Below are 13,619 nucleotides of genomic sequence, written 5' to 3' on the forward strand. Positions count from 1 at the left end.
TTCCTTCTTTCTTCCTTTCTGAGACTTCTGTTCTTCTTGGATTTCTAAGTGATAGATGTTGCAATATGTTAAGGCCTTGATGCTTGAGAGAGATGCAAGAGAGAGATGAAAGGTGACTTCTAGTAGGTAATAGATTGCAACGTGAAGAGCAGTAAAAAGTCTGCTTGGCAGAACTCCAAGTACGCAGAGATCTCAGTACAAGCATATAGTCTATGTATAAGAATACGGCTCATAACATGATGTTTTGAAAGCCGTGGTACGGAACGGAGGGGTGACAGAATAAGCCGTACACACAGGGAGAAAATAGGCATTGGGCGAGGTTTTTGATTTTTTTTTGATTTTTGGTTGCTGGAACCAATTCAAATGTAGTTCAGATTTCTCGGAATCCTGATAAGCCATGGCTGACACGATATCAAAGCCACCCAAAGCATAGCAAGCCAAATATTTCTTGTTTTGCTTTGCAAAAAGTTTTCTGAAATTTTATGTGGCGTAGAGTATCCTTGCTCGATCTGTGAAAGCCACAAGCCCTAATCACACCACAAAGGAAGCCTATCAAAGATTTCACAGATTTTCACATATGCCTTGCACCGGGTCCTCTGTTTCAAATCTACACTGGCATGGCAAACAGAAATGATGAAAGACAATCATCAAAAGTCACTACAAACCTGAGAAAAGTCGATTGAGAACAAAACGCCCGAGTTGAAGAGCGGGAAGTTCAAAGACAAGAATTAAGCGGTCATCAGACCAAGGCAAATTAAAATTAAAACCAAAAAGGTAACCCGGCGAAGCAACAGTCACAGCCTCAATGTCTGTGAAACTTGGTCCAACTCTCTTTGGCAATCTTTGACTTGCTTTGTGAGGCACACCACTGGTTGGCCAAAAAAATAAAAAATCCAGCAAAAATTTTGCCCAATGCCTAATGAAGATGAAAGTGACTTGATGGAAATCTGACTTTAGCTGTTATTGATCATTTCCTTTTCTTGCATCTTATTGGTTTCAGTTTTTGGCACTCTAAGAAAAATGTTGTTTTCAATCACTATGATCACAAGTCACTGAGAAGCAAACTATCAGTCGTTAATAAAATTGACTTGACAATAACACCTTGTTTTCCTTCTGATCTTAAAAGTTTCAACATTAAATCCTTTGTCTTTTTCATTTCAATTGGATAACTTTCAAGTAGCATCAGTAGCTCTTGTTTTTTATTTTGATTGTAAAAACTTTGTTTCTTTTTCATTTCAATGAGATAACTTAAGATACTTCTTGTTTTTCATTCTGATTGTAAAACCTTTGAGCAAGATAAAACAAAACACTGTTTGTCGTTATACTTATTTGATTCTCAAGAATATTCAAATAATAATTTTGGTTTTTTGTCTAAAGGATGTGGATTTTGGCTGGATAACGAAACTTTTCTTCTTCACATATGTAGGTAGTCAAGGTAAAATATCAAGACGTCCCTCGTCACAAACATCACGGATTCTTGATACTTGCACCAAATGCAACGAAAAGGACTCATCTTTGATAAGATCATTAAGCATCTTGAATTGAACGATGAACTCTTCACTTCATCATTGATGTCTTTCATCTTTGTGTGTATTTTCAAATGAAAGGTAGGGATATCTTGAATCAAGAGGTAATACATGATATACGGACATCCGAAACGGGCTTAGCATGCATGGTGGCCTGGCTTAGATTCCACCAGGAACAAGTTAAAGGGACCAGTCCGTAGGGTTTCTCACTGAAGTTTTTTAAGCCGGATTTGGCCAAGTTTGGGTCAGGATTTCAAAAAAAATCTTGGTGAAGTTGAAGCCTGTATTGAGGCCAAATCTCAAGTGTCCTCTGAGAACAGCTGAGAGCAGGGAGAGTTAAGCTTAACTAAGCCCCTCACAAGCGTGTTTGCCGCGCCCTTGAAGAGGGGCTTACATCAGACTCGCGACTACCTCTTGCGCCGGTTTTTCAACCGGCGCGGTTTCTACGAGCCACATTCCCAGCAGGCTTTGTAGAGCTTTGTCAGACAGCAGGCTTTGTCTAGCTTTGTCTCCCTTGGAACTTTTGTTGTTTTCTCAAACTTTATGAATTGACACACCGCGGGGCTACTTTCTTGGTTTCTTGGTCACGTCAGAATGACCCTTTTGAGAACGGCTCGGGTGTGTATGGGATCGGGCGAACGACGAATGAACTTCTATCATTATACTTATGACTCTCGCGTCCGCATCGTGCGGATACATGAGGACACATGCTTGTTCTGACACTGCCGTCACCCTTCTCGCCGCGTGGTGTACACATTCTCGAATCTCCAATCGAGGAAACTCAATCTTTCTGATTTTTCCCTACATATATAAACCCTCATCTAATAAGATTTGAGTTCTAATTGGTCAAAATATTGCAAATCTTTTCTCAAGCTTCTATCAGACTAATTTTGCAAAAAGTTCAAAATTAACAAAATATCAATTAGAAGATTTGAAGATACTTTACTCTCGATTCCAAAAAGCTTGTCCAATTCCGTGCAGGTTTTCCCGCAAACTCGAGCAAATTGGGCTCAAACTTTAGAGCTTTGTGCATTCGACACTACATAATACCTTTAGTCTTCCTTTGATTTACACGCAAAAATGCTCAGTTCAATCTCGAAATCTATCAACACTTCGACAATCAAAAAGTCGAGTTCTCAATTAACAGGCTCAATCACCCCCTTACTGATATCCAAAACTTTATCAAACTATTGGTTAAATGGTTTATTACCAAAATATCATTCAAGAGTCGCATTAATCTCCAAACATGAACCAACTACCTCGAATCCAGCAAGTTCAAATCAAACTATCAAATGGACTTTTTCGGAGTTTGATGATCAAATTCATCGACTCGCTAATGGTCTTTTGAAACTTGGTGTTCGGTTGGTCTTTCTTAGTCTTAATCTTGATTGATGAAATCGAAAATTAATCTCGGGTTTGATTGATTATAGAAAAGGCGATCGAGTTGGAATCTATTCACAAAATAATAGTGCTTATGCGACTTTACAATGGGCGACTGCAGAAATAGGAGCGATCTTAACAACTATCAATCCAGCGTATCAACCACTCGAATTGAAAAATGCACTCAATGTATGCGATCCAAATGAAAATTCTTGATATTTGATGTCTTTTTTTTGGTTTCTCATCACTAATCAGATTTTGTTCATTTCACAGAAAGTTCAATGCAAGGTTTTATTTTGTACCCCTTCAATTCGTCGTCAAGATACATTAGCAATTTTAAAATCAATTCAACTTGAAGATACCCAAACTTTACCACATTTAAAGTCAATAGTTTTGATCGATAATGAATATGGAAAGAAAGGTAGATCGATTGATTCTGTTATTTCTCAGCTTAGAGGTGGTTTGGATTATCGTGAAGTGCTTGTGAAGGAATCAAACCGAGTCAATCGGATCGATGAGACTCTTTTACCTGATGACGTCATCAATCTGCAATTCAGTGAGTTTCTTGGGATGGTTTTGAAGAGTTCTTTGACTAGTGAACTATATGCTAATAAAATCCGGTTTCACTTCCTCTTAGCTAGTGGTACAACTGGTCTACCTAAAGCAGGTCAGCTTTTGATTCATTTCCCTTCGAATCCGATTTTTGTCATGATACCGTTTATCAAACTTGTCCTGATGATCATGCTCTACTATTCTGAACAGCGGCTCTCACTCATCACAATATATTGAATAATGCTGTCCAGATGGGAGAAAGAATGAACCTTCAGCCTGAAGATCGGGTTTGTAATGTTCCTCCTCTCTTTCATTGTTTTGGTAGGTTTTTATTTCAATGAATCAGCATCTTGAAGTTTCTTGACCTTTTGTTGACCTTTTTTGTTTGGTTTACCTTTGTGAATTTCGGTCATTAGGTTTAGTGATCGGAAACCTTAGTTCTTGGATTCATGGTGCGAGGGTAGTATATCCAAGTGAAGGATTCGATGCTCATGCAACGCTTAGGGCTATCGCTTCTGAAAAATGTACAGCCGTGTGAGTCATTTTTCGAAAACCAGGTTCAATTTGGTTTGCTTTACCTTGAGAACCGTTCGAATCCTAACGTTCTTACCTTACTTTAATGATCAATAGACATGGAGTTCCTACGATGTTCATTGCTGAATTACAAGCCCTCAAAGAAATCGGTCCTTTAGATCTTTCTTCACTGCGGTTAGTTAATCATACTCCTTTGATTATCTTATGCCACTTTGATAGCATAAACTGATTGATGGATCTTTTGTTTAGGACGGGCGTCATAGCGGGTTCGCCAGTTCCAAAAGGGATGATAACCGAACTGGAACGCCACATGAATCTTACACAGATGACGATTGTTTATGGTAAGTCACATTTTATTCTGGTTCGGAAAGTCACGGTAGACTTTGACAAAACGATTCTTGTTCTTAACTCATTGGATATCCATCTTCATTCATAGGCATGACTGAAACATCACCTTGCTCATTTCAGACCTCTTATGATGATAAGTCACCTAAGCGTATGGTGAGTAGGCTAGTTTTCCTTATAAGAGTTCAAGATCATAATTTCCAAAGTCCAGGTTTTTGATTCTCAACCAACATGGGATCACCTGTATATATAGACAACAGTAGGTAAAATCCTTCCACACCTACGTGCCAAGATTCTTGATCAAGATGGAAACACACTTGATTGTGGAGAAGCAGGCGAATTGGTAGTTTCAGGTTACGCACTACAAAAAGGATATTGGGAAGATGAAGTAGCCACAAAGAAAGCTATGTATAAAGATGAAACCGATGGACAAACTTGGATGAGGACTGGAGATTTGGGTAAGATTGACGATGAAGGTATGTAATTTTGACCTTTGATTCTTGAGAGATGACGACCGAACGCGAAATTGTGAGGTTAGTTACTGATTGCTGGATTTTGAATCTTTTAGGGTACCTTTCCATTATTGGTAGGTCTAAAGACATGATTATCAGAGGTGGTGAAAATTTAAACCCGGTACAAATTGAGGATTGTATTGTATGTTGCTTTTCTGATTCATTCCAGTCTTTGATGGATCTCATGACTAATTCTTTGATAATATGTATAGAACAAAATTGAAGGTGTTGTGGATTCTGCAGTTGTGGGGGTACCCGATGACTTCTTTGGTGAAGTGAGTAGTTTATTGACTATTATCTGTGCAAACAGGATGTTGATTGAGCTTATTGTACTTTTCTGAAGACCGTTGGAGTGTTTGTGAAATGCAATGGTCCAGTGGAGCGATCACAGATATGTGAAGCAGTCACCACTCGACTTTCTCATCAAAACTCGCCAAAATGGGTTTGGTACATTTTTAGTTCCTAAAGAAGAATCAGAACTTGGTTAATGATAGAAACTGATCAAAATCATATCCATGATTTTTTATGTTACAGGTTCTTGGGAAAGAAAGAGGAAGTCGAAGATCAAGAATTTCCATTGACTGCAAGTGGAAAAATCATGAAGGTTGAATTAAGAAAGATGGCAACTGAACTTTGTAAGAAAAAGATTGGTAAAGTTTGAAAAATTGAAGATTCAAACATTGGATGAGTATAAATCAACCAAGGAGAATTGGAAGTATATAAGCACGGTAATGTTTGTAGGATTGTATTCAAAGTGTTTTGTTCATTGATTTGTGTGAGTAGTTTTTTGTTGTTTTGATGGGTTTTGTTCTCGTTTTCGAAAGCTTGAAAGTATATCGTGAAATTTGTTGTTGTGCATAATCAGTTTGGTTTGTCTTTGATATTTTTCATTTTGAAAGATTTGATTAGAGGATGAACCCAATTTTCTTCTTGTGATTGATATATGTTGATATAACTTTGACAAATACAAATTTCTGTTCATATATTGATTTATATTGGTATTTTGTAAAACATGATATGTTGATTTGGTCTTGATTGACAAAGGAGAGATTTACTACTTGATGTAGTTGAGCTTGGCTGGAAAGTATTAGAGCATGGCTCGAGAGAATCATATAATCACATGGTAAGACCCATGGTATTCACCGGAGTCATGTAAGAGGCAATTTTTATCAGCTGTTTGAAAATCTTGTAGATTGATCCCTTCCTTCTGAAATGTGTTTCCCCCTTTAAAAGATGTGCATGTATTCCTGAAGATGAAAAAACTTGCTGAGAGGCCATCATTCCGCACTACCACAGGATTTTTACTGAAAGAAGATTTCAAGCAGACAGGTGAGATCATAGAGAAATATCTGATTCATGTGTAAGGCATGGATGTCACTCAGGATAACCTAGTTCTTGCTCAATTCCTTCAATACTTTGCTGAAATAACCAAAAATGGAAGTCATGATGTGTATTCAGTCAGAGTTCCTTGAGAATTCCACCAGAGCTTTTCCATAAGCCACAGCACATAACACATTTTATCATACTTGTTAGCTCTAAGTCTGATGTATTCATGTACTTAAAGTGCCAGGTCAATTTAAATCAATACTTGCTCAAATCTTAGTGTCCATGTAGTGTGATGCTAGTTTCACTTATGGATATTTATGCTTGTCATTTTGTACAATAATGTAACCTATATGATAGTTTGATTCTCCACAATCATACAACCTTTCATGGTTAAGGAAAGACTATAGAATAGCACTTCAAACATGATTTGTGATACTGTGTGGAACTTTGATTTATTTTGTTTCAAATGTTGCTTCCAAAGGTGCAAAAATTCTGCAAGATAAATGCTAAAGAATTTTGAAAAGGGAGAATGTAACTTAACTCAGTCTGTTGAACTGCATATGTCCTGAGGAGCTTGCTCTGCAGGCTCTGGGAGATGTGTTGTGTTAGGGATAAAACAAATCACACAGAAACTCTCTCAATATTGATTCAAAAACACTAATTAGCAACCATTGTAATCACCAAATCAAGTGGTTTAGCAGGCAAGAATTTTTGTGATTACTTTCTTTTAGGCTATGTATCTTTATCCCATTGCAGGTAAGAGTAGGACTTAAAATCTTGAAACATGGTGCAAACTAAGTCTCTTTTGCTAATGAACAAGTGTTTGTCAAATATTTCAGGAAACATCACCCTATACATGTGTAAAAATTGCTTTACCCCTGACTTGCTTGTTTACTTTCCCTAGCCCCTGAAGTTACCTAAAAGTAGTGATCTTTGATCTTATTGGGTCTTGCAGCTTATTGAATTTTGAAGCCAGGGGAGAACTTAAGGTGGATTGATCCAGATGGGCTTGAGATCTGGGTAATAGAACCAACCCCAAACCCCTTCATCCTGAAATCCTCAGGTCTCAAACTCAGAGATATCATAACCACACTCAGATTGCACCTTGATGGCTACCAAACCTACATTGAAAACAAACTACACCTTCTTTCAGGCTGCTTCAGTGGTATACACATGGACTCATTTGGCATGGACATTGATACAGAACTGAAAGACAGTGCCAACGGTTCAAATGTCTACATAACTTCTATTGGTGAATTATATCATGTGGGTCAATATTGATGCAGTATTGCGCACACCCCCTTTGGCACACATTTCAAGCCAAGAAATTATGAATCAGTTATCTAGGCTATTTGCAACATTTTTCATCAATGTTATGCTCAAGATGGGAGAATGGAGTTTGACAATTGAATAAACAGTCTTCTAAATATAGATTAAGGTTTTTTTATCAACCGTGTTAGCTATGCGATCTGCATCATCTTCAAACACAATATCAACAATCTAATCTCAATTCCAAATACTATCTTGAAGACTAGTCATGAATTTTCTAATGTAAACATGCACTCTGTATCAGATAAGCAGATAGGAGGAAGGCTTGCACAATTAGCTTCTAATATCATACTTATCTATCTGTGTCAATCTTTCAGACACTTTTTAATTCAGTTTGTCTTCAGTAGTATTGATTGTCTTGCCACTACTTGGTTCTGAATTGCTTGATCTACAGTCACAAGATACATGATGAGGTTTGTATACTTATACATGTGGATCATCCCATTGTTTTCATCAAGATCAGAAGTTGATGGTCTACAAGAAATTATTTCAGAATATAAGGGGTCATATTCTCAAGTGATGTCAACCTCACTATTGCAACATTTCAAATCATACAAAGGTGAGAGAATATAACCAAAAAAAATTCTTGGTTGACTACCAGATGATTAAGCCTCAGATATTCATTCCAGTTGATCTAGGAGTTGAGATGATTAAAAAACCAAGATATCTTATGAAGCCTTCAGCAAAGAAGAATAGAGTTGGTTCTAATGGTGTGAGACTGAGAGGGAATTGGTCTCTAACATATCAAGAGTATATCATTTCATTTTGGATAACACGTAAGTAATTATCAATGTATAATTTCAAGAAGTTAATTGATAAAAGCTGATATTCTAGTCTAGATAAAAACATTTACACTCAAATCAAATTTGATCCAACTTTACAACTTGTCTTGGAATCTCAAATTGTTCAAACAAAGTTGATCGAAAAAGTTCACAGATTTCCACAAAGTTTTGCACCAGTTGAGAATGTCTTCATGAGTTGGGTTCAATTGACATTGATATCTCAATCAGAGGTGATCTTGAATTACATCAAGTCCATAGAAGATCCCTTGTGAGTTGACACATGATGATGGGATCAAATCACAAACATATGTCTGACTTGTATTGTGGAAAAAAATAGCACTTCACATACTTTCATGTCAACACAATTTCAGATACAACCTTATGGTTTGAAGATCGATCCACCTGAAATATCATGGGATGAAATCAAGATCATTCAGTTCTGGTCAACTTGTGAGTACTTCTGGGACGTAAATAACTCAAAATCACTTCAAGTATACTGATATGACTGTCCTGTACTCAAAGACATGTGTGTATTCCTGAAGATGCAAAAACTCGGAGAGACACCATCATTAGAAAGATCAATAGGAAAGTTAGTCAAGTTTAATTATAAGGAAACAAGCAATATCATGAGAAAATTTCTTATTCATATAGATGAATATTCTATCAATCAAAAAGTTCCAGTCCTTGCTCAATTTCTTCAATACTTTTCTGAACTGACTGAACACAAAGCTCAGTGTGAGTTTGCACTGGGAGTGTTGAGTGAATTCCACAAAGAATGTACCTTGAACCAAAACTTGTAAATTTCTTGTAATAATATCCAATAGTAAGATCTATGATTCATATACCTCATACTTGATTTTATGTGGCGTTTGTCATGAGGAATCAGTCTTGGTGCAGGAAAAATGGTCAGGTTGATTCACCCTTGATGTTACCCTGAGGCCTGAATAGCACAATGGTGCCCTAAATTGGGCCTTTTCTCAAAAACTGGATGCATGCTTGTGGGTGAAAACACTTTGCGCTGAGTCCCTCCACTGGAGTCCCCCCTACTCTTTTCAGTGAGATAGTGATAAGGGAAAATGGTGGAAAATGAAAAACACATAAAACTTGACCCTCTGTCTGAAAGTGAGGGTGGGAAAAAATCATTTTAAAAATGACTGATTTGATTAGCTTAACAAATTTCTCTCTGCACTGTGCGGCCATGTCCATGCGCTTTCCAAGGAGCTTATTACTAGTTGTTGAATTCTGGCATGAACACTCCAGAGGTTAATTATCCTTATGTATTTTTTGACACTTCTTGCTTCCCTCACTGATGTACCCCTCTTTACCCCACAGTCAGAGTCATTGAGAGACATTTTCTATGTGTGTTTTGACCTGTTTTAGTTGGGAGAACTGTGGCCATCATGCACTGCTTGAGGTGAATGTTCAAGCCTTATATCTCACTTGTAAAGTGGTGTACAGGGTGTATTTTCATCTCCCACAAATTTAGGATCCAAAAAGCCCATAATTCAGGTGATGTTGTAAACATCCTCTGACAAATCTTTTGTCCTTGCTACTTGGAGTGATTATAATATGGGGCTGCAGTGAGGATTTTTTGTGAAGAAGTGCAAAAATACAAAAAACTACATGACAAAACATAATCCTTGAAGTGTTCACACCAGAATTCAACAATTAGTCATAATCCCCTCTGCAAGGGCACAGACATGGCGGCACAGAGTGGGCTTTGTTCTGGTTTGATAACTATGAGCCAGCGGGGAAAAGTAGAACTGTATCAGGTGCATGAAATGTATAAATTGAATTGAGAGTACAGAGACAATGAATATTTTTGTCATTTTTCTGCTGAACAATTTTTTGAATTGGGACAAAGAAAGAAACTGCAACAACTAGGAATCACTGTGGAAATCATTCAACTTCCCCAGGTTGGAAGAGGAAAATGATTACTAGTAAAGTTTGTCATAGAAGGATCCATTACTGCACACCTGAGCCATAACACCCACACTACATATGTGCAGCAAGCTAAGTAAATAGTTGTCTATCATGTACCTACAGGTCTGCTCAGTTTTTTTCCCATCTGAATAAATGAAGCACATATCATACCACATGTAACTTTTTTGACTTTGAAAAATTTGTCCCAAAAATTTACTACATATAATTCTGTAGCTGCTCAGGCAATATTCTTGAAGCTATTTCTTAGTAACAGAAAGGGTGTTACATGCAGTTGAGTGTGAGCACCAACCAAGGTACAACTTGGTGCAGAGCTCCATGAGCTGGAAGGATATGTGTAGATGAGAATATATGCTTATAGCAAGGAAACTTGTGGACAGTTCTGAAGAGAACTGTGTTGGAAAAAAACTTTTTTCTCCCAATCGAGTTCCTGCACGACATCTCATCTTCCAAACAGCACATCTCAGCTCGTTCAAAGGTTTGAATTCTATATTTCATCAATATAAAAGATTTTCTACCCTCCCCCCTGGCAAAGTCACAAGCTCCAGGTTTGGTAACTGAGAAGTTTTTCTCATGGACCCAAACCTGGAGGCTCAGCAGCAGCCCCCCCTGTACCTTGGGATAGAGTGAATTCTTACACTATCCTAAGGGGTCAGGATGAGCCCCGACCCCCAAATGCGGGGACTGGGCTGCCCGGCCCACCAACTTTTTTTCAAAAGTCATAACAAGGACCGACCCCGGTATTCCCCAAGCTTTTTTTGGCTCACAGGTCAAGCCCGGTTCCCATACCCTGACCCCCAGGAAATTACGGGGACCCCCGAGTCCCCAGTTATTTCCGGCAGAAACCGCTGAGCACAACCTCTCCCAAGCATGTATCTATCCGCTTTTCACAGCTTGATTTTTCCTTGGGTTCCCCAAGGAGAGTCACTTTCTTTTGACTCTCAGAAAGACCCCCGGGCCCAACAATCCCTGCAGTTCTGCGACCCTTCGAAGGCCAGAACAACCCCCCGACCCGACGGGCTGTCCCGCGGGTATCCCTGATTTGGCGGGTCTTGGGGCTCATCCTGACTAAGGGGGATGGTTAGTGGATCCCAAATGATGTAATATACATCGAAACCACGACCCCAGTAGTAATAGAGTTGATGGGATTACACCAACTTTGAGTCAATGTATGAAGTCAATCTTTTGAATGCTTTTGTCAATCTGAAAAAAGTCACAGCATGTATTACATATGAAAACCTTATCCTGATGAGCATAAAGCTGAGCAGAACTGTATGTACAGTCCCCTCTAAGTGGTTTACGTAATCATTCAAGTTCTGCAGCGGCAGGGCCGGGGCCTGTCGCAAACCCAATGATTACAAATCCTAGGCGTGGGGACGTGTACATGAGAGCCACCTATTCACTCAGCCTGCTTCACATATGTAGTGTGGGTGTTATGGCTCAGGTATGGAGTGGTAGATCATTTTATGACAAATTGTACTCCCAATCATTTTTTTCTGCCCACTTGGGGATGTTGAACAGTGTTTGCAGTGAACAGAGGAAACCTCTGATAGTTCAGGCTTGACAAAGCTCATTGGGGGAGCTTGTTGTGGTGCCATTTTTGTTGCACATCTTCTTGGAGTATTCCAGCATTGAAGAGCTTCCCGGATGGGAATATGGGTCTTAAGGACCAGATTCCCCTTCTCTTACTGTTACACAGCTTCATGAATATTTCTCAAGTAGCAATTCTGATGTATGTAGTCAATGTTTCAAAATGCTTGTCTCAATCTGAACAAAGTTACAGGATGTATTACATGTGATTTGCTTATTCAGATGAGCAGATAACTGAGCAGAACTATATGTAGATAATAGCTAAGGATTTACTCAGATGTTGGCACATATGTAGCATACACTTTATGGCTCAATTTTGCAGTGCAAGATGATTTGATGACCCATTCTACTCTCAATGAGATTCACAGCCTAGGTCAGGGCACCTCTTTAATGCTGGCAGTGGTAGTGCACCTTCCTTCCCCTTGCTCAAGTGGTCCCTGACCTCTCACATATTCCACTAAGTTGATAATTCAATCAACTACTACGAATTCATTATATGTTGGACTCCAGAAAAAAAGGTAAAGTTTTTACTACCTTAAAGAAGATCAAACTCCAAAGTTTACTACTGAAGACCAAAAAATACAGTCTTTGCTGTGTTTAGATCCAGTCAAAAACTGAGATTTGAACTTTTTCATTTTTTCTCAATGTCCAACATATAAAAAATAGCTACATGACTTTTTGTCAAGTGTATAACTGCAGAATTGCATAAAATACTAACTAAACAAGTTACAATATGATAGGATTGTTTAGACCTTAGGAGAAGACATCTATTAATCAGGACAAAGAGTTTTTTGCCTCTATGTTATGATCTCATCTTGTGGAAGGTCTAACACATATATGTCACACATTAGAATGTATCTTGTATCTACGTCATGTTCTAGTGTCCTCTTTTCCCTCATACAACAATCTCATAATAGAACTCAGATGACCTATTGAAGTCCTCACTTCCGTTGATCAAGACCCAGACTCGTAGTCTTAACACTCTAGATTTTCAGTTGTTCTCTTTTTTTGGAGGCTATTGTCTTGTCGTGTTTTTGCAAAGGCTTTTGTGTCTCTGACTTTGTTTAGTAATCAACTTTATGCTTTGAGCACACCCAAAGGAAAGCGGTGACCCTCTATAAACACCTTTGTCACACCCATTCGGAATACAGTGTAATATAGTAGCACATAGACTCAAACTTCTTGTGGCCTCTACAGAGCTGAGCAAGCATTTGATCCCCCTGCCTAACCCCCCATCCTATTGTCAACCAAAGTCACGGGGGATACGACCATTTTGAGTTGGTGACTGAAGTTATCCAGGCCCATCCAGAACTGCTTGACTTGAACCGCAGATCTACGGTCACGTGTGTTCCAGATCCGAGGCAGCCTGCAGGGCAGTTGGCCATGAGCATGGCCCCGTCTTACCTCGTCCATTGATAGCCCCGATGACTCAATCTTTTGTGTTTCAAAGTGCTATGTAGCTTTTCGGATATCAACCACTGCGTACAATACATTCCAGATGACTCACTTGATAATTCATGAACAATGGGAGCCAAAGCCTAAAGGGCAATGGATCAAGGGAAAGTACTAAAACCTGCATGCAGTATTCAGAGGGACGAAGCTGTTACATAGTAGTTCCTTTGTTTCCCTTTTTGAGACAATCTAGTTGTGAAAGAGATTGTAGATCGGAATACTAGAAATCTTTACAGAAAAGAACCAAAGTTACATTACTGAGTGATCAGTTACGAGTCGAAGAGTTCATGTCAAGACTCTCTTTGAAGTCGATCCAGTCGAGCTAAATTTTCAAACTTCAACTACAACTA

At 38.6% G+C, this 13,619-nt stretch overlaps 2 protein-coding genes across 2 annotated transcripts; both read left to right on the plus strand.

The window, feature by feature from the left end:
• Positions 1 to 2,599: 2,599 nt before the first annotated feature.
• On the plus strand, positions 2,600 to 5,885 carry MELLADRAFT_79002 (uncharacterized protein; the record flags this gene model as incomplete). The annotated part of the gene is made up of 14 exons (XM_007415179.1): positions 2,600 to 2,887; positions 2,957 to 3,095; positions 3,180 to 3,462; positions 3,544 to 3,573; positions 3,669 to 3,779; positions 3,875 to 3,992; positions 4,089 to 4,166; positions 4,242 to 4,333; positions 4,429 to 4,493; positions 4,591 to 4,813; positions 4,906 to 4,991; positions 5,062 to 5,124; positions 5,193 to 5,296; positions 5,384 to 5,885. 14 exons carry the CDS (start codon positions 2,607 to 2,609, stop codon positions 5,508 to 5,510), a joined length of 1,800 nt encoding a protein of 599 aa, XP_007415241.1.
• A 2,220-nt stretch (positions 5,886 to 8,105) lies between these two features.
• On the plus strand, positions 8,106 to 9,086 carry MELLADRAFT_67042 (uncharacterized protein; the record flags this gene model as incomplete). Its single annotated transcript, XM_007415180.1, has 4 exons — positions 8,106 to 8,280; positions 8,344 to 8,554; positions 8,624 to 8,736; positions 8,809 to 9,086. The coding sequence occupies 4 exons, from the start codon at positions 8,106 to 8,108 to the stop codon at positions 9,084 to 9,086; spliced, it is 777 nt and encodes a 258-aa protein (XP_007415242.1).
• Positions 9,087 to 13,619: the final 4,533 nt, after the last annotated feature.

The sequence above is a fragment of the Melampsora larici-populina genome, assembly GCF_000204055.1.
Source record: "Melampsora larici-populina 98AG31 unplaced genomic scaffold MELLAscaffold_49, whole genome shotgun sequence".
In the NCBI taxonomy this organism is placed as follows: domain Eukaryota; kingdom Fungi; phylum Basidiomycota; class Pucciniomycetes; order Pucciniales; family Melampsoraceae; genus Melampsora; species Melampsora laricis-populina.